The sequence below is a fragment of the Hypoxylon trugodes genome (assembly GCF_022578975.1).
Source record: "Hypoxylon trugodes strain CBS 135444 unplaced genomic scaffold F4822scaffold_3, whole genome shotgun sequence".
Taxonomy (NCBI): Eukaryota; Fungi; Ascomycota; class Sordariomycetes; order Xylariales; family Hypoxylaceae; genus Hypoxylon; species Hypoxylon trugodes.
In genome coordinates, this window is record NW_026250018.1 from 1,701,319 (window position 1) to 1,722,046 (window position 20,728).

At 47.3% G+C, this 20,728-nt stretch overlaps 7 protein-coding genes across 7 annotated transcripts; 3 read left to right on the forward strand and 4 right to left on the reverse strand.

Moving 5' to 3' along the window:
- Nucleotides 1-1,109: 1,109 nt before the first annotated feature.
- On the forward strand, nucleotides 1,110-2,799 carry F4822DRAFT_169401 (carbohydrate esterase family 3 protein). The gene is made up of 2 exons (XM_051453266.1): nucleotides 1,110-1,322; nucleotides 1,397-2,799. Exons 1-2 carry the CDS (start codon nucleotides 1,268-1,270, stop codon nucleotides 2,215-2,217), a joined length of 876 nt encoding a protein of 291 aa, XP_051316779.1. The 5' UTR covers nucleotides 1,110-1,267; the 3' UTR covers nucleotides 2,218-2,799.
- Nucleotides 2,800-4,194: 1,395 nt separating this feature from the next.
- F4822DRAFT_426858 (uncharacterized protein) lies at nucleotides 4,195-4,872 on the forward strand (the record flags this gene model as incomplete). Its single annotated transcript, XM_051460643.1, has 1 exon — nucleotides 4,195-4,872. The coding sequence occupies one exon, from the start codon at nucleotides 4,195-4,197 to the stop codon at nucleotides 4,870-4,872; it is 678 nt and encodes a 225-aa protein (XP_051316780.1).
- Nucleotides 4,873-5,320: 448 nt separating this feature from the next.
- On the reverse strand, nucleotides 5,321-7,095 carry F4822DRAFT_426859 (amidohydrolase; the record flags this gene model as incomplete). The annotated part of the gene is made up of 4 exons (XM_051460644.1): nucleotides 5,321-5,731; nucleotides 5,885-6,234; nucleotides 6,283-6,335; nucleotides 6,395-7,095. The coding sequence occupies 4 exons, from the start codon at nucleotides 7,093-7,095 to the stop codon at nucleotides 5,321-5,323; spliced, it is 1,515 nt and encodes a 504-aa protein (XP_051316781.1).
- A 951-nt stretch (nucleotides 7,096-8,046) lies between these two features.
- On the reverse strand, nucleotides 8,047-9,547 carry F4822DRAFT_426860 (S-adenosyl-L-methionine-dependent methyltransferase; the record flags this gene model as incomplete). Its single annotated transcript, XM_051460645.1, has 5 exons — nucleotides 8,047-8,212; nucleotides 8,268-8,620; nucleotides 8,677-8,856; nucleotides 8,907-9,239; nucleotides 9,308-9,547. 5 exons carry the CDS (start codon nucleotides 9,545-9,547, stop codon nucleotides 8,047-8,049), a joined length of 1,272 nt encoding a protein of 423 aa, XP_051316782.1.
- A 122-nt stretch (nucleotides 9,548-9,669) lies between these two features.
- F4822DRAFT_169523 (NAD(P)-binding protein) lies at nucleotides 9,670-11,197 on the reverse strand. The gene is made up of 3 exons (XM_051453268.1): nucleotides 10,371-11,197; nucleotides 9,811-10,286; nucleotides 9,670-9,685 (listed from the first exon to the last, which is right to left on the reverse strand). Exons 1-2 carry the CDS (start codon nucleotides 10,995-10,997, stop codon nucleotides 9,918-9,920), a joined length of 996 nt encoding a protein of 331 aa, XP_051316783.1. The 5' UTR covers nucleotides 10,998-11,197; the 3' UTR covers nucleotides 9,670-9,685; nucleotides 9,811-9,917.
- A 787-nt stretch (nucleotides 11,198-11,984) lies between these two features.
- Nucleotides 11,985-15,161, reverse strand: F4822DRAFT_395165 (Pkinase-domain-containing protein). Its single transcript, XM_051457417.1, has 4 exons — nucleotides 14,468-15,161; nucleotides 14,323-14,390; nucleotides 14,099-14,266; nucleotides 11,985-14,040 (listed from the first exon to the last, which is right to left on the reverse strand). The coding sequence occupies exons 1-4, from the start codon at nucleotides 14,517-14,519 to the stop codon at nucleotides 12,421-12,423; spliced, it is 1,908 nt and encodes a 635-aa protein (XP_051316784.1). The 5' UTR covers nucleotides 14,520-15,161; the 3' UTR covers nucleotides 11,985-12,420.
- A 663-nt stretch (nucleotides 15,162-15,824) lies between these two features.
- F4822DRAFT_169666 (uncharacterized protein) lies at nucleotides 15,825-19,867 on the forward strand. Its single transcript, XM_051453269.1, has 2 exons — nucleotides 15,825-16,012; nucleotides 16,080-19,867. Exons 1-2 carry the CDS (start codon nucleotides 15,941-15,943, stop codon nucleotides 19,647-19,649), a joined length of 3,642 nt encoding a protein of 1,213 aa, XP_051316785.1. The 5' UTR covers nucleotides 15,825-15,940; the 3' UTR covers nucleotides 19,650-19,867.
- Nucleotides 19,868-20,728: the final 861 nt, after the last annotated feature.

A 20,728-nucleotide genomic window follows, 5' to 3' on the forward strand; every position in this document is an offset into this window, starting at 1 on the left:
GCAGGTACAGCGCCATCGGGGGTCGTAATTCACGCAATTTCACCAATCTCTATACCACTGGAGGAGGTACAAGCCAAAGAGACGGGGGGGCTTTAGCTGGCTATGAACTTCCGAAACAGCAAATGGGTCTAGACTCAGGCCAGATTTGTATCGGCATCGTGCACTTTTCTGCCAAATGGCGACTAGTTTATGATTGCCACCGCGCGGAGGTCAACGATAGTATCGAATATGATATCCTCGACCTACTACTCGGCTTGGGCCTTGTTGAAGAGGCTAATGCCATTTAGTATTGTCTTGAGACGAGCAACCACATTGTTGAGATCTTTAGATCTTCTCGCTGATGATTCTTGGTGTACAGTACGGTAGCCATTCGCACATGGTGATCTATCTAGCTTCGTAAGCCACGTATTACATTCTTGGTCACAGCCGGATTCGGGGTTCGGGCGCAATATGGAATTCCGACGAGGGCTCGCACAAATGTTGACGCCACAAACTATTAGCGTCTCAGATTTAAGAGTAAGAAAAAAAGGATGAGATAGGGTTTATGTAGAGCTGAGATAGGCGCATGAAAGTCGGCTTATTTAAATCAAGGAATTATCTATAAGCGGCGAAGAGCCAACGAATAGGATAAGAGTTACCCGAAAAAAGTGCAAGGTTTCCCCAGAATAATCGACTCTTAACTTTGGCACCGGCAGCTTGGCTACATAGATAAAATAGCGATAAACCATCAACTCTATTCCCTCGTATGAGTCCACGAATCGTGATGTGATATTTGCGCGTTATGGGACGGGACTATGCTGATAAAGGTAACAACCTTTACGACATTCCCTGATCGGTAAATTAGGGATGTTAGCAATAGGATTGGGAGGTAGCTCCGCGCCGCATGCAAGCCACGCAAGACATTGTCCGTAATTGGAGAGGTTTCGGAGTCGCTTTTTCACTTCTAACATAGGCACGTAGCGTATAATGGGAGGCGTCTCGCCAAGTCTACAGGGTGGTGTTTGTTTGGTGCGTGACGTAGTACAATCTTGCAAGGCTCGTGCCGTCTTTGCCGACCTGGTTTCTTGGTATTTTTTTATCAAAGGGGGGGATGCACAAACAATAGGCAAAAATAGGTTCTTTCAAAGATAATGAGAAGCAAAAATTCCATCGAAAATTTTCTGAAGTTTGTTGAAATTTGGCCATGGTCTGAATAGTGGTGGCGAATAACTCATACGGACGTTGAGTGAATCTCGCAACACATGATCGCCGTCGCCAGCCGATTATCATGCCCAATATTTATAAAATAGGTGGCATCTCTATAGCCGCATTAGTATTGATAGGTAGGTAGGCTTCCTAGGCGCAGAGAGGTGTCGCATTCATAGGAGGTAAACTGATATCCGAACCTCCCATATAGTCATATTCTTCACCCACACAGTCGACGTCGATTACCAATGGAATAAATTCAGAAACAAGAACCCCCATGGGGGGGCTATAGCTGGCGGTGTTCCTCTCCGTATTATGTTCCTAGGAGCCTCAGTCACACGCGGTGAAGTTTCGACCGGCGACAGAGGATACAGGAAACACATTCGAGACAAGCTCACGTCCCTGGGTAATCCAGTCAACTGCGTCGGCTTCAACCGCTTTGGCGACTTTCCCGATAACGACGTCGAAGGCTATGGTGCCAATCGAATCAGACAAATCCGCGACCACGCGGGACAGGCCGTATCCTACCTCCAGCCGAACCTCGTCCTCATTCAGGTTGGCACTAGCGACTGCTTCCAAAAGGACGATCCTACAAACATCCTCGCGAGGATGCGAGATCTTGTCGACTACCTGCTAGAAGCCTCGCCACGAGTCACTGTCATCTTGTCGACCCTCGCGACTACGCCGGACCCTGAGGTGGAGCCCTGCATGAAGAGCGCAAACGCGCAGATCCGACAAGTGGCAACCGACTTGATCCGAGAGAAAAAGCCAGTCACGTTAGCAGAAATGCATTACGATCAAGGGCTCCCCTACCGGCCGCGACCTGAAGACATCGGAGGCGATCGTATCCACCCAACAGACGAGGGTTATATTATGATGGGAGATATTTTCTTAGAGAAGATCCGCGAGGCCGAAGAGAAGGGTTTCTTGAGACACCCTGCGAATAATGGTATCCCTTTTGATGGTGAAGAGAGCAGGGAAGTTGAAGACCAACTGCATGAAAAGGCGGATAAGGAACACCCCCTGAAGTAATAGAGTCAAAGAGCGGAGGCGTTAGATCCGAATAGAGGGCAACATCTGATATTTTCAAGATCGGTAGTTTTAGTTGGACCGAATTTGGAGTAAGGACATATATCTGGGTATTTCAAATGAGGTTTCAATATCTTTCCGGCTATGTTTGTATGTATTAAGGGTGCCGAGGTAGGGAAAACGTGCCAGTTAGACAACGCGTAATAGGTAACAAAGGAAAGTGGATATGATGAAGATCTGTTCCTGAATTCCCGAGATCTCGGATCTTCGGGTTTCTAATTAATGGTACATATGTATGTTGGTGTTTGATAATTCGATACTTGTCAACTTCTAACGGTGAATGCTTTTTTGTTGAGCAAGATTAAGTACCTGGTAATCAAATGATATGAAAACATTTTAGCTTGAAGGGAACGGTTAGACCAAGAAGATCTCGGGATCCAACCGTTTGGAGATTAGCTGCCGAGCTAGACAAAAGCTTCTTCGAATGCGATGAGAAATCGAGAAGTCGAGAACCTTAAAAATTCTCAAAATGGGGTAGCTTAGCTAATTTGTAGTTTATTTAGTCGGAATACTTCCCTATCTCGGTGTTACCAACACGTGGTTGAGTATTACTACGGCCGAAGCTCGATCGTGTAGCTCCGATTCGCGATTCGGTAGTATCGATGCAACCATCTAAACTTCTAGATGTCCTACGGAATAGGAAATATTCGATTTGCTTCATACGTGAAAAATCAGTTGGTCACTTTGCGATTTTAATTATGTAATGGATGTTTGAAAGAGAAGGCCACATTATCATTATCGAAGATGAAGATTACAGTTAATTAGTACAGTACTAATGTTGGTAAATTTAGGGGACTGTGCCCTCTAATTGCACCTAATTGCACCTATCTATAGTTTGCTGAATTAAGATCGAGTTTGAGATTGTACCTGCAGCACGCCAAGCCGGCTTATCCCGACCGCTAATTCATCTTTATACTATTCCCATAAATCCCTGTCAGGTACAATGTAACAAGCCATTAACAAGGACTTCTACTACAAGGATGTAGCTGAGTTAAGCTGAAGCCCTATCCAGGTACCAACTTCTTTGACGTCTTTGAAGGATTCAGGTCCCTCTTCCGGGTATTCAACATCAACGAGAGGGGAAAATCAGCTTACACCGACTTGAAAGAAAAATGCCAAAAAGCCACGTGAGTGATTTTTGTTCGGGTCAGGGCCACGTTCACCGACACGTGGTGAGGGGGCAGAGGTGCAAAATACTATGTATGTCTTGGTATCGTGCTGTATGCTCTCTAGATTGTCAATGATATCTGAAACTTGGCAGGATCCTGCGAATATTCCAACGGCCCGATGCTAATCAAACCAGGTATCTTTGCGGTTAAGACGATGTTTCTTCGAAATGAATGAGCTCCCACATTGACCTTCAACAACGAGCACCAACAGCGGAACAAATGTATAGATGTAACAAACTTCTTTGATTGATACTGATAAAGCTCTTGAGTTGGTTATTTGTTACGAGGGTAACATGCAGACAATGCCGATAAGAAACCCCCCCTATGCGGCTTACATGTGAATCTACAGGCTTCACGATGGGGGCCGGCTAAGGCACCCCGGCTACGATCCTTCATGTACCACCTTCCTTTGTTTTCTTAACAAAACTACAAAGATTTCTAAAAACAGGGTCTATACTCGGAGAGACAACCTCTTAGCAATCCCTTTCGAGGCAAAGAGGTTGCACCCCTTGAGGGAGCCGCCTCAAAAATAGTATAGCCTATACCCTTGCTTCTCATAGGTCGCCTCTTTGAAGGGCTCCTACTCAACTTTGGTTCTATATAAGGGAGCCCTGTCATCCCACGATGGAGTGAAGAGAATAGGTAGGATAGAGAAGCTCACCGTTGTCCATCTCTGTATCATCCCACAGCCAGTCGGCCAGTCATTCCTTCCCATAAAAAAACAGCATTCCTTTTTGCAAATACAATCACAATGCTCTTCAGCACATTGTCCTTCCTTACCTCTGCCGCGACGCTAGCGTCCGCCGCAGTCCTTCCCTCATCTTCTCTCACCAAGCGTGATAACGGCATCTCCGTGACGCCACACGACCGATACTCCTCCTCGATCGGAGTACTAGGTTGCAAGATCAACACCAACCGTGTCGCATACTGGCCCTCATCACCCGACTGCAACAACATCTGCGTCAAGGTCAGCGCAAACGGGCGATCGGTCCACCTCCTCAAGATTGATCAGTCAGGCGGTGCCCACGATATCAGTTACGATGCGTGGAACTACCTCTCCACGGGCCAATCCGCCAAAGACGACCCGACTCAGGGCGGCGGTATCGACGCGACCTGGGAAGACGCGCCGATGTCCGACTGCGCGGATCTCTTGTCGGCAGGCGGTGGTAAACTCGCCTTCGCTGCTGCGAACAGCATGAACTTCATCACTTCCTGCTCGGCGGATACCTGGGTCGGCAAGAACTACGCGTTGTACAACATCGTCAACACGCAGTGCACTTGGGGCTACAATGAGACGTGCACGATGCCGGACCCGAGCCAGGGTAACCAGCCCACGTGCGCGCACCAACTCGGCACTACTGTGGCGTTGACGTCGCAGCCTGTCTGGAACATTGATTACGGCACTGGTCAACTATCTCTTGCGCAGTAGATAGCTCCCTCTACGTCGGCCTTTGGCCCGACTGTAGTGTGTGATGGATAGTTAGCGGGGTTGTTGGTTGTACCGGCCTCCCTCTTTTTGGAGATACGATACTTGCCTAGAAGCAGGTGTGCTCGAAGCACGTTCGCTTCTTGTTCATTCTTTGTCCTATTGGGTGGATAGAAAAAAGGGTATCATTCTTTGTAGATATTCAACACCATAGACCAAAGAGAAAGAGGGATGAAAAGCTTTCTTCGGGATATATTTGAACGTGGTTGTATGTCAGGACTCAAAAATCTACATTAAAGGTACCACATTGGACAGTGCTTCGGTTACTGTGAGGGGTATATGAGAATAGTACCTAGATACCTTAGACAGCCAATACAGTCTCTTAAAGCTCAATTCTTCCTATTACAACAATGAATCTCTCGCTCCCACGTTTTCAGCAAGTTGTAAATGTTTAAACATAACTTGGTCCATACCCCGTCCCGTCACCTCGTTGAACATCCGCTTGCTTGACTGGTCCGTACGGGTACCCAGTCAAAAAGGTGCCTGTTTGCTGTGGCAGCGGGGTGTCCTTCAAGACCCCTTGAATGCGTCTAGCGGAGTCTAAAAACCGATCTTGAACGTCCTCGTACCCTTCTATGACGAGTTTCTTGTCGCGCTTCACAAACTGCCCGTCTACTAAGACGTGCTCGATGTCGCCTACGCTTGCATGTAGTATTACCGCTGCGATAGGGTCGGTCCATCCTAACATTGCGGGCGAGCGCCCATCCCAGACCACGAGATCTGCTTTCGCGCTCGGCGCTATGATGCCAATGTCGTTTCTACCGAGAGCTAGCCCGCCCTTTCGGGTTGCGAGAAGAAATGCCTTTACAGTGAAATGTCAGTATTTACCTAGGCATCTTAAACAGTGTGTGTTGAATGATTGAAGAATTTAGATCTGGCACGGAAACCAAAAGCCTTGCAAATGATGCGATGCTCTTCAAACTAGAATTAGACGTAATAAACCTCTGTTGCTCACCTGATTGACAGACATGGGATTGTTAGCAGGAACTTCCCACAGATCGACTACTGTGTAGCTATAAAAACGTTCGCGGACTCGTTGCAACCAAATACGTGCCTGGGTAAGAATATCTGTCGAAAATGTGAAATGCGTATCGATACCCAGTGAGGCCTGATCTAAAATCAGATGGCTTGAGGGGTGCACATGCCCATAGTGCATTTCAGACTCTGCTGTGATAGAGATGTGCTGGTTTGTATTTCGCAATAATTGAGCTCCCCGCGCGGTTAGAAACGAAGTATGGGAAATCACAACAGGTACGCTAGAATTCAGAATGCCAACGCGATTTAGATCTTCGGGGGTATTTCCAACTATTACGGTGAGCTGGAGTCAAGAAGATGTGTTGGATTGACACTTACGTAGCCAAGGCCCTTCGACTTGGTGAGTGGTGAGTACTGCGACGTTATCGTCCCTAATACATTCGTCAATAGAAGATCTTGGATTTATTTGGGCCCAGGAAATTTTACTTACTTGGCAAGATTGACTACCGCTTGAGTAATGTTCTCGGGGTTACCCGTGAAGTCGTCATAGGATATGCAAAGTGTCGCAAGGCCAGGGACCGCTGACGCAGCAAGTTCGCGCCAATGGGCCATCTGTTGCGGAACTTGAAAGTCTGTCGAGGTATTCTGGAATGTATATGCGAAGAATATCCTAGCGCTACTGTCTACAGAGGCCTGCCAACCTGCCGCAGCATGATCGCGCGTCCATGTATGATGCGCATGATCAAGAATTGTCGTCACTCCAGCAGCAAGGGCCTCGTGAATACCTGCTAACTGGCTGATGTATATATCGCTGGGAGTAAAGAGATTGAGTCCTACGAGGGCACTGTATCGATTCGCGTATTCGCCCAGCGTCGTGTTGGACCCCAAGGTTTTAAAGACTGTCTGCCACCCATGACGATGTGTATCGATGAAGCCGGGAGTAATGATTTTGTTAGTACAATTCACAATCTCGGTGTTTTCGGGAATACCGTTTGGCGATGTTGTATTGAAGATGGTGGTGATACGGTCGTCGGTAACAAGCAATGATCCGTCACGTACAATATTAAATAATCCAGTATCGTGATCGAATGCGACAATGGTGCCGCCGCTCAAGAGCTTTGAGCCAGCACCGGCTGCTGTTCTGTAGTACAACGCATTGAGCACTAGCTTCCCGAAACTGGGCAACTGCATGGTGTTAAACTGGTATCAAGCTACCTCCTACCTGGGTGGGTAGGCTACATCAAGTAGAGAATGGAAATAATTTATATTGAGTATCTCACTGGAAAGAAAAGTAGCGTAGCTGGGCAATCCCTCTACATAACACCTCCTTAGGTAGCTGTATGTACGAAGTATGGTAATCCAGAAATATCCCTTACATACCTAAATTACAATGATCTCACTTCTATCTTTGGACTTAAATATGTTGGTTATCTAGATTTCTTTGGTAAATGACACGGCAGTGAGATGAAATTGTTAGGTCCAAAAGAATTCACTGTCTACCACGCAAGGGTGCTATCTAGGTATTTATGTGGCATTTGTGTAACCCGAGTCATTTCCGTCAAACAGCAGTCGGGCTCGGACTTGGGCGCTTTTCAATTACCTAGGTACCGTTCCAACAGCGTAGTGGCCCAGTAGAGACACTATCGTCCGCTGTCGCCCATCCAGTGCAAGCCCACTACGTGAACTTCGATGCGTAATGCGAAAGAAGGCTCCTAGTTATGGATCTTCGGGAACCATATCGAAACCACTCCCCAGATTCTTTAAATCCACTTTTGCGATCATTGCCCCTAGCGAGAACGCACAGCCCCCCCCCAGAAACGATGTAATATTGGGTCGAGGCTCCAGTAAGCTGACCACAGACTGTTAAAAGGCCAATGAGACAGCTAAGGAGAACCCAGAGAAGCGGTTTCGCACGCGTACGAGCAACCAACGGCTCAATTTTAGTAGATCCACGGACCGAAGCCCTTCACTGTCTAATACGGGCCGTCGATGGCTAAGCTAGATTCAGCACGGTATACTCTTAACGCCAAAGATACATGTTGAATATGCGTTTTGAACTTGATTGCTTGTACTAAATAGTATTCGGGGTTCGGGGTTAAAACCCGGGGCAACCTATCAGAAATCCAACAACTACGGAAATCGTCAATCGCCCTTCCATTCAACAACTAATATCCATAGGTTTGAACCAGAAGGATGGACTGACTGCTGAAATTCAAATCGAGGGTCAGCCGCCTTGAAAAGAGCCACCCAATCAGTTAGCTCACGATCATGAGAGTTCTGAATCTCAGTCATGCACAGATCCATGGACCTTCAAAGCTTATTAGCCTTGCTATCACAACAAAAAGGTTCATAGGAATACATACCTGAGGCGGGTTTCTTGCCTCTGTGGCAATATCCCCGGTTCGGGCAAGACATTGTCGTTGACAATTATCTTTGCCCCATGTTTTAGTGCAGGGATAAGATTCTGTAAGATCTTGATGCAATACTTATCAGACCAATTATGAAAAATCCATCGGAAGAAATAAACCTCGGCACCTCGACAGGGTTGGTTGCCGGAGAGGAAGTCGTAATTCATGAATCTCACCCGATTAGCAAGGTCGGATGGTACATCGTTCTGCGAGGCGGCAATGACTGGTTCGAGGTCCTGGACTACACAAGACAATAAGGGGAACTTTCGGGCTAGTTCAAGGCAGACAAATCCTCGAGAACCGCCAACCTATGGCTACTTGTCAGCACGAAGTAGATCAACAGCAACACCCTTGGCGAACTCACATCGATTACAGTGCCGTTGCCAAGGTCACCCCAAGGAAAGTTGTCCGTGATGTGACTAAGCTCAAAGCCGGGCCCTTCGGTAAAGCATCTCATCGCGTTTCCGAATCTACGTGCTCTCTCCGGATGCTCGGACAGGAACTCGTACATCGATTTTATCGTTTGGTTTGCTAATGCGAAACCCTTCGATCTTTTAGCTTACTTATAACACCACAATTATAGAAAAATCTTACCGTTTCGTTAGGCTCTTGAGAGCCTGGGAAACTCGCCAGTGCGTTACACGTTTGGGCGGCTGCCTGCCACATGTCATCGGTATTGGCTCCAACCCAGTCATGCACGACTTGGTCCTCCGCGAGTAAACGCGAGACAGCATTATGACGGATGATTCCTGGCCTTGGTTCCGCGAAAATGTTGTTCATAATCGCGTGACGAAGAATTTGTCTGACAATTTGCTCATTTAGGTTGGAAGCCTTCGCAATGTCGGCAAAAGTCGCTTCACTTCCAATGGGGAAGGCATGGGCCAAGCCGAAGCGTGTTATAGCTTGCTGGCTGATAAGCTCGTTGTGCTAATACACGGTCAGCCTAAGTATTCAGAACATATATACAAAAAAGAAGGGCAAAGGGAACTGGTTACCGTGTAGCTCATTAGATGTTCTCGGGGCCCAAGAGCCAAACGACGAAGTTCCAAAGTATCATCGATTATAGAGACGCGGGCCGATTCAATGTCAACCGCATCCTTGGGTATAATACTGCTTGAGGGGGCATTGATATCGAAAGACAGCGTGGGAAGGCCATGAGTTACTAGATAATCGTGTATTTTGGCAGAGTTTGCAGCGATGTTAGTAGAGAGCTCAATGATACGAGAGGTAGACATAGTGCTAATCAGTAAAGCACTTTACTACACCACTTTATTAAAAAGTCGAGAATGTGTACCCATTAGTGCTGGACGTGGGAATGGGATTTAAGTAAGAGAGCCGAAGAACAAGAGCAATAGAGGGAAAATACGTAAAAGCTGTGCCGCCAACGGTAAAATTTAGTAATACCCCAGTAAGAAGGTGACAAGGGTATAGATTTGGGGGCCGCATCTTTATATTAGAGTATCAACAGCGTAGAGCAAAAAATATATATGGTACTAACCGATATAAAAGGGAAACTTACAATCTGCTCCCCTATATTCTGTCCTTGAAATTACGCCCATATCCAATTATCCAAGTTCCCAAGAATGGATTAACGGCTTGCGCAGGTCACTTGAATGTAGTCCGCAAAGCTGTGTTCTCCTGTGTAACCTGAGCCCATTGTAGTGTTTGTTTCCATAAACTCTCTTGCTTTACCTCGTTATTACTTTCCGGTGAGCTCTCGTCTTTCTGCAGAAGCGTGAAGAAGCCCTGTTGGCCGGCATACGTCGGGCTAATAGCTAGTTCGATGACGTCGACTCCCGCCGGGGCTGCAGAACGTAGGGTGGGGGTCATGAGTTGAAGTAAGGGAAGTAAGGGCTTGTAAACCCATGTCTGCATCCTATGCATGCTAATTGGAGTATTGCTGCGAAGAGCACGCGAGTCGACCATGTTCCCAGGGTTGATAGCTACAGTAGTTACTTTGTTGAGGTTTGGGTCCTGACAAAATCTGTTAGAATAATATGCGTAAAGGGGGGATACGTAAAAGGGGGATAGTAAGCGAATGCTTTTTGATGCACATACCTTTTGAAGATATCGGTTGAGCGCGTACATCCATGTTACTATCGCCAATTTCGACGTAGCATACCTCTGATAACCACGACCTTGCTTGTCATCGTCGACGTCGGGTCTCACAAGAAGACTCAAATCGTCTGGGATAGACGGCGGATACTTTTCCATTGGGTTCTTCCCGGGCCAGCGAGAGTCACTGGATAGTAGTATTATGCGACCGTCGATTCCAAAACTGCCTAGGAGTTGAAGGACAAGAGAAGCATGGGAAATATGGTTGACCTGCATGGTTTTATCGAAGCCGTCCGCAGTCAGTTCTGGATCACCGACCAAATTCCAGTAGTACGCATTACAGATGATGGCTGACAAGCGGGGATACCTTCCGTTTGTAATCTCAGATGCAATTTCACGGGTAAAGGCGTGGGTAGCAGAGAGACTAGAAAGATCGAGAGCATAGATGTATGCCTTGGCACGTGGATATTGAGAAATAACCTGACGAAGTCGATTTGTGTTGACATCGGCATCGGAGGCATCTCTCACTGTCAGGATGGCTGTATAGTCGCCATAGTTTTGGATGAGATGTTCTACAGCAGGAGTTCCCAGGGAGCTATTAGCTCCAGTGAGGATGATGGTTCCCGCCATGGTCGAATAACTATGTTAAATTCAGGAAAAGAAAAGGAAGAAAGGAAGAAGATCGAGGAGTGTGAAAGATCGAAGGTCAACTGCCTTTCATCAGGTAATTCTGTCCGTCTACGGACTCTTTTTGCTTGTTTCTCCCTTCCCTTGCCTCTTTTGACATTATCTATGGGTACTTCTCTACCGAGGTAAGTAGGTACCTACCCCTAAAGTACTATACCGGGAAAGCTAAGGTGGAAACAGCCACTACTTACAACTGATAACTATTACATGGATGAGAACTGAATATAGGACCTAAACTGTTGTCTAAGTTGTTGTTATTGAAGTTAGTTTGCGTCACTGTTCCTAAATCTCATTATTTTCTTCTTCTAGTAGGAGGAGCTCTGGGGTCTTACCTGGTGCTCTTATGATACTCCTATGGCTACGGTTCTACGACTACAATCTTATCAATACGATTTCGTGTAGAAGTAGTAATTGGGTAGGAGAATTGGTTGGAGGAAAATTGAGAGGAGGGAATAAATATAAAATAAAAATCTTAAGTAAATATAGATATTATATTACCATAGTAGAAAAGTAGGTTTAATCTGGCAATAGCTTTAGTGATAATAACCCATTCAATAATAGCGACCCTTCTAGTAGTAATTACTATTAAATATGTGATATAGGTAATTATTATTTGCACAACTATTGCTCTTCCCTGGAGTTTCTCGCCATAGCATTCGGAAATGATGCGCTACGACCAAGATGTTATTGTACGGTATGGCGAAGAAAATGTGAACAAACTGAAAGGTATCTAGGCCAAGTACGATCCAAATTTCATATTTTAAGAGTTGGTACTCGGTTGCGTTACATATACCTGGAAGTTTGTAGAGTAGAGTGGGATCGTCAAAGAAAAGCAATCTGAATTAGAAAGTGACGTATTCACATACATACATGTATGTATAGTCAACTAAAAAACTTTAAGCATGCGGACTTATATTTGCACTGTGCCTCTGCGTTGACTTAAGAATTATAGATCGGCATTTTGAGTACCTAAGTGACTATCTATCCATCACAGTATGAGAATCTTCCTATTTACCGTTTACAAATGCTGTACAAAGAGCACACACAAACACCTTTTGCAATGCAGCTACCTAGTGGGCGTGAAAGAGGATCCAAATGCGGAAAAGATCGTGACTCGTGTCGGATCTCGGATCTATCTCGCCCCGGCGATGGCAAATGCATTGAAGACCGAAAAAGCAATAACCACCAAAACTCCGTGACCCCCCTCTTCCCCCCCCTTATCCTTCATTATTAGTGGTGGCAAAGGAATCCCTTGCGCCATTTTTACCGCCCCGTCCAATTATATCCTTAGGGCAATGCAAGAAAAGCCCCTCATATTCCTACACCACCTTCATTTGAGACATTCTCCATGTTGGGAACCCCAAAACTATACATTGGGCCAACGCAAGCGCAAGCCATCTACCCATCGACCATATAGGACATCGGAAAGTTGCTTACAATGCTCCATACCAGGCTGAGCTTCGTGACCGGGGTATTTTGCTTGTAAGGCAGCTTTTTCCGGATCTCGCTCGCGACTAGAGATCTTCTCGGGACTGCCACCACCGTTCACTGCTACACTCTCCTGACGTCTCTTATGGCTCTTTAGATGGGGGTTGTTAGATGCGAGAACGAGCTTCGTTGGGCTCTGATTCTGATTTGGTGTTGTACTCTTAATGATCACCGTACCCTGTGGAGTTATGTTGTCAAATCCCTTTATAGAATCTCCCGTATCTTGTAAGAAAGCTCTTGAAAGCTTTGTGTCTTGGGAAATAGCTGAGTTGAGGTTACGAAGGAGATGGTACGCTCCTTCGGGGTCAACTGAGTCTAATAGCGCGAGTGCGTCTGACAACTTGCCAAGCGCCTCTCGTTTGACCATGCTCGAAGTTTGCGCATGTAATTCTGCTAGGGTAGGTTCGACGGCCTTAGAATATAGACGTCGTCCTAGAACCGCCTCCTTGCTGGTTGCCTCAGCTGCGTTAGGGTGCTTGTTCTCATCTGTAGGCATATCGGTCGAATTGAGAGAAGCGACCTGGCCGGATGTGGAACTGTCAGAGGGCACTCTTCTAAAGAGACGTTGCGAGGAGCCTGAGTTGCCGAATGACATATCTGGCTGAAGGGGGCGTCTCATTGCAGGGCCGGGCGGACCACGCACTGAACCAGAGTTCGACATCTGTGCTAATGAGGGCTGTCTTCGCATTGTAGCCTTGCGCATAGTGACCGGGGCAGGTGCAGGTGAAGATGGCTGCAATGGAGCGTCCTTGAGATCCATTCTACGCAATGCTTCTTCAGTAGAGAAGATTGAGGATGGCTTTCGGGATTTGACAGTTGCTCTCTTAGGGACAACGGATCGGACTGTATCGAAAACCCACTCATCTCGCTCGTCCTTGGGGGAAAGATCTTGCAAAGTCTCCTGATAGAATGCTCTGCTCTTCTTCTTGGTTTTTGTTGCATCGTATTTGCGTCGTCGCTCGATTAATTCCTGCAACGCCTCCACTTTTCCTGAGGACCTCACGAAGCGGTGTTTTAACAAATCCTTCGCTGAGGGTCTTCGGTCAGGATCCTTCATGAGGCATTGCGATACGAAATCCTTGAAATCCTTTGAGAAGTTGCCCTCTAGTTTCGCGGGAGGGTTTTTAGGGATGTGAAATAGGGCTTTCATGGGATGGAGATTGGCATGGGGTGGCTCTCCGTTTGCCATCTCCAGAGCAGTGATTCCCAAGGACCAAATGTCAGCCTTGAAGTCATATCCAGCTTGCTGAATGACTTCGGGTGCCATCCAAAATGGTGTTCCAACGAATGTGTTACGTTGCGACTTGATGTTAGTAAGCTGAGCTGCTACACCGAAGTCGGCTAACTTAACCTTGCCCGTCTCTGAGAGAAGGATGTTTGCTGCTTTGATATCTCTGTGGATTTTGCCTTCAGCGTGAAGGTACTCCAGGCCACGAAGTAGTTCGCGACATATGATAGCGATGTGCGTCTCGCTAAAGGTAGATGGCTCGGGTTTAAGCTGTGAAGAGCGACCTGTCAGATTTTGGCACTTTCCAGTACTAATTATGATACCTTACCAGATCAAGACAGGACCCTCCTCCTAAGTATTCCATGACAATCCATAGCTTACTCCCTCGAAGAAAACTAGCTTTATACTGCGTTACGTATGAACTGGCGCATGTGCTCAGAACCGAGATCTCGGCTTGGATGTCTTGGATATCATCTTCGGTGGACTCGAGATCGATCTGTGCCGAGACATGTCAGCGATTTACATCATTGTCGCGATCGGCGCATAACCCACATGTTTAATAGCAACAACTTCGCCTGTCGCTTTTTCGATACCCTTGTATACTACTCCGAAACTGCCACCTATAGACAGGTCACAACGTTAGCAAATGTTAACATTATGGTAAATGACTGGATGGTGGAATAGGGAAGATACGTACGGCCGAGCTCCTCGAGGACCTGGTAGTGACTTGCGATCGCCTCGGTCCCCATTTTGCCAGCAAAGCTGCCTCGCTTGCACTCCAATTCCTATGTCCCAAGAAAACAGCAAAGATGGAAAGGTTCAGCGACACAGTGATATGGTAGTCAAGTAGCCAGGAGCTAAGCAAACAAAGCAACACCAGAATTGTAAGATGCAAGGAGAATTCTTCTGCGTTCACTAGAAGGTGAATTGGTTTTTAGATAGGAGTGCGAAAAGGAGTTTGCGACGACTTGTAATAATAAAACTCGCCGTTAGGAAAAGAAGATCAATGGTAGGTAATCTGCGATAGCCTAGGTAATTGCTAGAGGTGCCGGTGCGCCCGTTGTCCGGGGCGCAAGCTCCAAAGAGCTATGACCAACAACAGACTGCCGTTCTGGGGGTAGTGTGGGACTTATCAGAAGGGATTATCCTCGGTCTCGAGCTAGGTAGGGATGTATTATTATATCCTAGGTATTAAATATTCCGTTTGCTCGTCTTTTCTTCTTAAGAGACATGGAAAAAGTCAATGATTTTTCCTGTTGTAACTTGGAGATGCTTCTCATGATGGATGTCGGGGAATGAGTGTATAGGTAAGAAAGAGAGAAAGAAAGTTCAAGGTAGCGCACGCTGGATTGCCTTTTTCTGATAAAGCATACAATAGACGCACATTTCTCAGTGTCTTGCATGCCAGCGGCTACCCAGGTACATTAGTGGCATCGGTGCATGCACAGTAAATCTTGAATTCTGATTTGTGAATGGTCAGAAAGTAAACACCCATGCTGTCATACATCGGTTACATAATAACCTAGCTGTAGTGTTAAACTCAATTAAGATTGGAACAGACCTTATTTCTCAACTGTTAGGCTACCGTTTGTGGGTCCACAGCTAGACCGTTACCGGGCAACGGCCACACAGGACCCCTCTGTTTTCCTATGATGGTTATGCCAAGCTAATGGAACTGTAACCTGCTCCAATACCGCCCCAAGCTTTCAATATTGAACCACAGTTCTGCTTAGAATATCCCAATCACGATCAAGAGATCTCAACTGATGTGCTGGCAATCCCCATACCACGCCCATACTACGCCCGTACGCACTTTACACCTGCAAGTACTCACATACAGTATTCCCACTGCCATCTCTTGCTTGCATAGGTGCTTGGGGTGCTTAACGGCCACAATAATCATAATAATACCACATATTATTGCACCGTGTTGTTGATCCATCCACAACCCTCCCGAGTACCTTACCTCGAGTAACGAATATTACACCGCCTCAGATGCTATCGACTTCTCTTGCTGCGTATTTACTCCATCGCCTTGCAGCAAACACCGAAAACGCTGCTGCGAACTCAGAATAGGCTCGAAATCCTTTAGTTTTTGTCCGATTTACACCAACGCCCGCATATACAACCTGGCGAATAATCGATTACTTACACTACGAATATCGGCATAATGGGGTCAGCACCGCCGCTACCCACGCGGTTCCCGTGCTGGTGCAGAGCCGTATATTCTTGGGGAGGAGAAGTATGCATTTTGCTTCTTGCGCTTTCGTGATGGTTTTGTTTACTTTCTTGCTGACCATCATTATTAGTCGCAACACGATCTAGGATTCATCGAAGGAGATTTAATAGAATGTCTAAACGCAGGAGATGGGTCATGGTGGACGGGCAGACTACGGCGCAACAAGACTGTCGGCGTCTTCCCTTCTAACTTCGTCGAGGTATTACCCGAAGATTTTCGACCAGTTACGAGGTCGGCGAGTCCACTGACTTCGAGTCATTCCCCGAGTCCAACCAACACACCGCAGAAATCCAAGTCGCGAAATTTCCGCAAACCATTCGAGGCCTATGCGAAAGCACCTCACTACACAACGGCAAAACAGCCCGAAATAATAAGAAACGTTTCCAACACACCACCAAGGCAGAATTCAAATGGATCATTTAGAAACAATGCGCGTCAGGATTCTGGTCGCGGCCCATCGCCGTCCGAGATTCGGTTACACGGGTCAAGAGCTCCGTCTCCCGCGCCTCCTCCGCCGCCGGCACCGGTAACTTCATATGCTCCCCGAGCCGTGTCGCCCGCACCTCCGATGCATACATATAGTTCTAGAGCCCCTTCCCCAAGAACTCATTCTCCCATTCCTCCGCAAGCATACGACTATCACCGAGCACCATCACCTGCTCCACCCCCCGTACAACATTACGGTTCAAGGGTACCATCACCGGCTCCATCATTTAGCTTTAAGCCATATCGACCAGGGGCAGAGCGCGATTCACCTCCGCCACCAGCTCCACCACCACATCGTCACGTTATTACAAGAGGCAACTCGAATGCCTCACACGCGTCTTACGATAGTCGAAGACCGCAAGAAGGATATCATACACCAAGAGTACCTTCGCCAAACCCGCAATCTCCAGCTAATGATGGCTTTACTCCCTCCCCATTACGAGAGGCGATGGATGGTGTTATTGAGCAATTAGATGCTCTAGGCATGGCGCGCGAAACCGATTCCCCAGAGCCGCCTTTGGATCCATGGTCGCCGGAATCTTTCGATTTGGTACATCATCGATCCCGGAGAAAGGCCAAAACGAGGCCGTTAACATCGATGGGTGTACCCCTTCAGGATTCAGGATATGGTTCCTTGAACGGTGGTTCATCGCAAGAGAATACATATCACAATGACATCCCACAAGAACAACCACTTCCCAAATTAAGCAACTATGTGGAGAGAATGGAAAATCGCTTCCGAAAAATGCACCAGCATAGCTCAAGCATGGGAGTCATTGATGACCAAGACATGGGCCCTCCACCGCCACCACCACCTAAGAATCCTTTATATAGTAGGCCGAAATCATCAATAGGTAACAGAGGCCATGAAGAACGCAAGTTTCTACGTAAACAAAAGTCATCCTACGAAGTCGGTCTTTTGGATAGAACAGGCACTACAAAAACAACTTCGACGGATTCTTCGTCCGGCAATCGAAGCACCGCAACGAATAGCACGCAAAGAAGTCTAATGAGTGGTATTTCTGCGGGTGGAATCAGCGCTACGAGCGCTGGTAGCCTGGCCAGAAAAAACCAACGAGCGCGCAGTGCTCTAGGCTTCCGAGATGGTGATGATGATTGGGATGCCAACCGGCCGACTACACCATTCAGCGGCGTATCCTATCATCCAAGTCATTCTACATCAGCTATGCGACCTCAATCGCAAATTGGCTTCACCGACGATGGAATTGCGGCTGTTGGAGGTCTCGTGCAACCGGGCACCACGAAGCCCAAAAAGCAGAATTTCATTAAGAGAATTCTAGAGGCGACGAAGACAGGTGTTGCTAGTGGTCGTAATAGTATTACGACCGGGGGAGGATCTGGACAAACTTCGCCATCGAAACGCTCGGGACCTAACGGGATTACAGCGATCGCAGGCGGAGCTAGTAGCACCAGCCTAGTGAGAGATGCGGCTACTGATATGGGGCTTACGAAAGGAGTGGACTGGGTCCAGGTACGAAGGGATGTTAACCGATCAAATACTCTGAGCAAAAACGAACGCAGCGAGCGACGAGACCGATGCATGATGTTGGATTACCCAGCAATAGATCCTGTCGACGAGCTTTATGAGAGCGTTGAGGGGGATGAGGGTGCCGACGGCTTACCAGTTCGCAACCCAATCAACTATCAAGTCATAAACTTGAGTCAAGTGGACAAGAACTCTCGTTTTATCAGTGGTCTACCGTCTATGACGACTGCTGTTACTCTCGCCACGACTTACGTGTGCAGACCATACAAAAGCGAGGTTCAGCGTCTCCGAGCGATATTCACTTGGGTCGCAGAGAAAATCAACTGGGAAGAGGATTACGAAGGCGAGGTAGACACACGACATGTTATCCAGACAAAACGAGGATGTTCAGAAGAATACGCAGTTTTAGTTCATGAGATGTGTGCCGCGATCGGTATACATTCTGAAGTCGTCCGCGGTTATCTCAAATCTCCAGGCGAGATTCCCGAGACGGGCCTAATGCCTCGATCAAATCACTGGTGGAATGCCGTTGTGATCGATAATGAATGGCGAATGATGGATTGCTGTCTTGCAAGTCCATCCAACCCTCGTCGTGGGCAATACTCAGGCGCTAGCAGTACGACAGCAGAGTTTTGGTGGTTTCTCACACGGCCTACGGAGCTTTGCTGGACTCACATTCCCGAACATCATAGCCAACAACACATCTGCCCGCCAGTGGCCCACGAAACGCTACTGAACCTACCAGGTGCTTGTCCGCCGTTCTTCAAGCAATCCATCGCTATGGTTGATTACAATACATCGTTGACTCGAATTGAAGATCTCGAAATGGTACATATCAAGTTCAACGTACCACCCGATATCGAGATAGCAGCTGAGGTCGAAGTACGAGGATTCACGCGAGACTCAGATGGTGACATTTTTGAAAATGGCGAGGTAGTCAGGAAGCGTGCACTCGCACAAGCAGATTGGTACGGCGGTGCAAAGCGATACACAATAAAGGCACTCCTACCAGGCGACGAGGGTAATGGCGTTTTGAAAGTGTACGCAGGGAAGCGTGGACTCATGCATAGCATTAAGGATATCCCGCATCCCCTTGCGTTTGCATTGCCCATTATCCACACCGGCGAAAACCCACCTTACGAGTTTGTTACCCGACATCCTACGCCACATGCCCAACGGCATGATATCTACGTCGTGCAACCCCAGTGCCAAAAACTGGCGCTAAATAATACCTTCGTATTTGCGATCCGGCAACATCCCTCTAGCCCTGCGGGTGCGCCAAGCAGTAACCCTGGGGGCACAAGCCCTGTGCCGTTTGCTAGACCTGGTAGTGCTATGAGCATGATGAGTAGTAGTCAAGCAGGCTCTAACCCCAGCTCCGCTACAGGAAGTATTGCGGGCAAGAAACCAGCCAAACTTGCGATCCAGACCCCTGGCGGCAAAATCCTTCGTCTCATGCGCAAGGAGGAGCGTGGGAGCGGACGGTCGGGGATTGGCGTCGGCGGGCGTAGCGCCGAGGATGAGACGAGTGATGGTGGAACGTGGGAAACGATTATCAAGTGCTCTGAACGTGGCGTCTGGCGCGGCCTGGTGCTGGCTGATCGGACTGCTAGGTGGTGCGTATTCGCGGAGTGGGTATGCATCTAATAAAACGGGATGGAAAGTGGAAAAAAGGAAAATGAGATGGATGATGGAGCCCGATTCGCCGATTTTCGCCCAGATCGAGATTCATGACCCCCCAAAACTAAACTCTAATCTATTTGGGGATAGACGCACGTGGCGTCGCGTGGCGGCGCCATCGTTCGACTCAGGACTTTGAAGAAAGTCCCCACGGAGCTTCTAACTCTCCGGGGAGATTTACGAAGGGGACCTAATACGGTATCTATCAAATGCTTGTTCATGACGGGCGGTATATACTATGTATTCCACGTGTGCATTTGCTTGGCGTTTTTAGGGAGTTGGCGACGATTTTTCAAGATGAGAAACGTTCGGATTGATAACAAATTTTGCGTTGGTGTTTTTTTTTTCTTCTCATGGCCGGAATGGAATTATGATTTTTGATCAACTTTTTTTCAGCACCGAATGGCGTTTTTAAGTGGAAGGGTGGTGCGGCATTGGCGCCTCATTGCAGATACTGTAGACGTGCCGAGTTGGTTTGTTTCTCCGGCTTCGTCAATCCAAAGAAAATCTTTTGCATGGTTTTTGGGGGACTTTGAAAAAATAGGTATCATACCTAATGTTCCCGAAGATTTTGCAATGTACTCTATAATGCGGATTGGAAAGCTACGTGTGTGTGGCGCCTATTCGAGAGAAGAGAAGAGAAACCAGTTAAACTACCAAATTATTTGTTCTTTGTCTTGCTAGTGATTGTGATGTGTTGTGCTGTGCCTACATAAAATTAAGCAATGTGGCGTAAGTATTATAGAAAAACCTCGGCGTAAGAGCTAGACGGCTTCGTAGATGGCGTATAGGCTTAATAAATATATAGCTAGTAGTAAAGACCCTTAATTTCCGATGAAGATGAGCAGAATTTTGCAATTGGTATGGATCGATCTCGAAGAGATGCGCTAGGTCTAGTTTCGGTACGAGATGTCCCAAAGTAGACATCCGCATCATCCACCGCGGCGGCGCCGCTAGTATTGCTTTTCGGTACGACCGAGAAAGATCCAGAAACCCCTACCTAGTCTTGTTTACTTAGGTCGTAATAGTAGTGAAATATGATGGAG

Coding starts and splice junctions, on each gene's coding strand:
- F4822DRAFT_169401 (XM_051453266.1), top strand. CDS start 1,268: ATGCCCAATATTTATAAAATAGGTGGCATCTCTATAGCCGCATTAGTA. Junction 1,323..1,396: donor AGCCGCATTAGTATTGATAG/GTAGGTAGGCTT, acceptor CCTCCCATATAG/TCATATTCTTCACCCACACA.
- F4822DRAFT_169523 (XM_051453268.1), bottom strand. CDS start 10,997: ATGGCGGGAACCATCATCCTCACTGGAGCTAATAGCTCCCTGGGAACT. Junction 10,287..10,370: donor TCAACCGATATCTTCAAAAG/GTATGTGCATCA, acceptor AGATTTTGTCAG/GACCCAAACCTCAACAAAGT.
- F4822DRAFT_395165 (XM_051457417.1), bottom strand. CDS start 14,519: ATGGGGACCGAGGCGATCGCAAGTCACTACCAGGTCCTCGAGGAGCTC. Junction 14,391..14,467: donor GGTCCTCGAGGAGCTCGGCC/GTACGTATCTTC, acceptor ACCTGTCTATAG/GTGGCAGTTTCGGAGTAGTA. Junction 14,041..14,098: donor GAGGGTCCTGTCTTGATCTG/GTAAGGTATCAT, acceptor CGCTCTTCACAG/CTTAAACCCGAGCCATCTAC.
- F4822DRAFT_169666 (XM_051453269.1), top strand. CDS start 15,941: ATGGGGTCAGCACCGCCGCTACCCACGCGGTTCCCGTGCTGGTGCAGA. Junction 16,013..16,079: donor TATATTCTTGGGGAGGAGAA/GTATGCATTTTG, acceptor CATCATTATTAG/TCGCAACACGATCTAGGATT.